At 58.7% G+C, this 283-nt stretch overlaps 1 protein-coding gene across 1 annotated transcript in view; it reads right to left on the bottom strand.

Moving 5' to 3' along the window:
* Positions 1-121: 121 nt before the first annotated feature.
* The window catches only part of LOC104502063 (proactivator polypeptide-like), a gene marked incomplete at its 3' end in the record, with an annotated part of 6314 nt that continues 6152 nt past the window's right edge, over positions 122-283 (bottom strand). Inside the window, exon 8 of the mRNA XM_010145977.1 lies at positions 122-229. Coding sequence (XP_010144279.1) covers positions 122-229 — 108 coding nt within the window. The remainder of the gene's footprint in view (positions 230-283) is intronic.

Below are 283 nucleotides of genomic sequence, written 5' to 3' on the forward strand. Positions count from 1 at the left end.
GAGGCATTCCCAGCCTTGGAAAAATGAAGATGCTCGAGGAAAAGGAATGCAAAATAAGGCTCCCCCTTCCCTGCGTTTGGATTTGAAGGAGCACAGCAGAGTCAGGGGGGTCCCTGCTTACCCCAAATGTGCTCAGGACCTGCGTCACCTTCTCTGTGAGCAGCGTATGGAGGGGCAGCGCTGAGGCAGAGGAGCAGAGTCCCAGCTGCCCACACAGCTCCATCGGGTCCTGGGGAGAGAGATATCCCGAATCGGGCAGGCATCGCTCCCCCAGGAGGGTGAG

The sequence above is a fragment of the Buceros rhinoceros genome, unplaced genomic scaffold (assembly GCF_000710305.1).
Source record: "Buceros rhinoceros silvestris isolate BGI_N320 unplaced genomic scaffold, ASM71030v1 scaffold34771, whole genome shotgun sequence".
In the NCBI taxonomy this organism is placed as follows: domain Eukaryota; kingdom Metazoa; phylum Chordata; class Aves; order Bucerotiformes; family Bucerotidae; genus Buceros; species Buceros rhinoceros.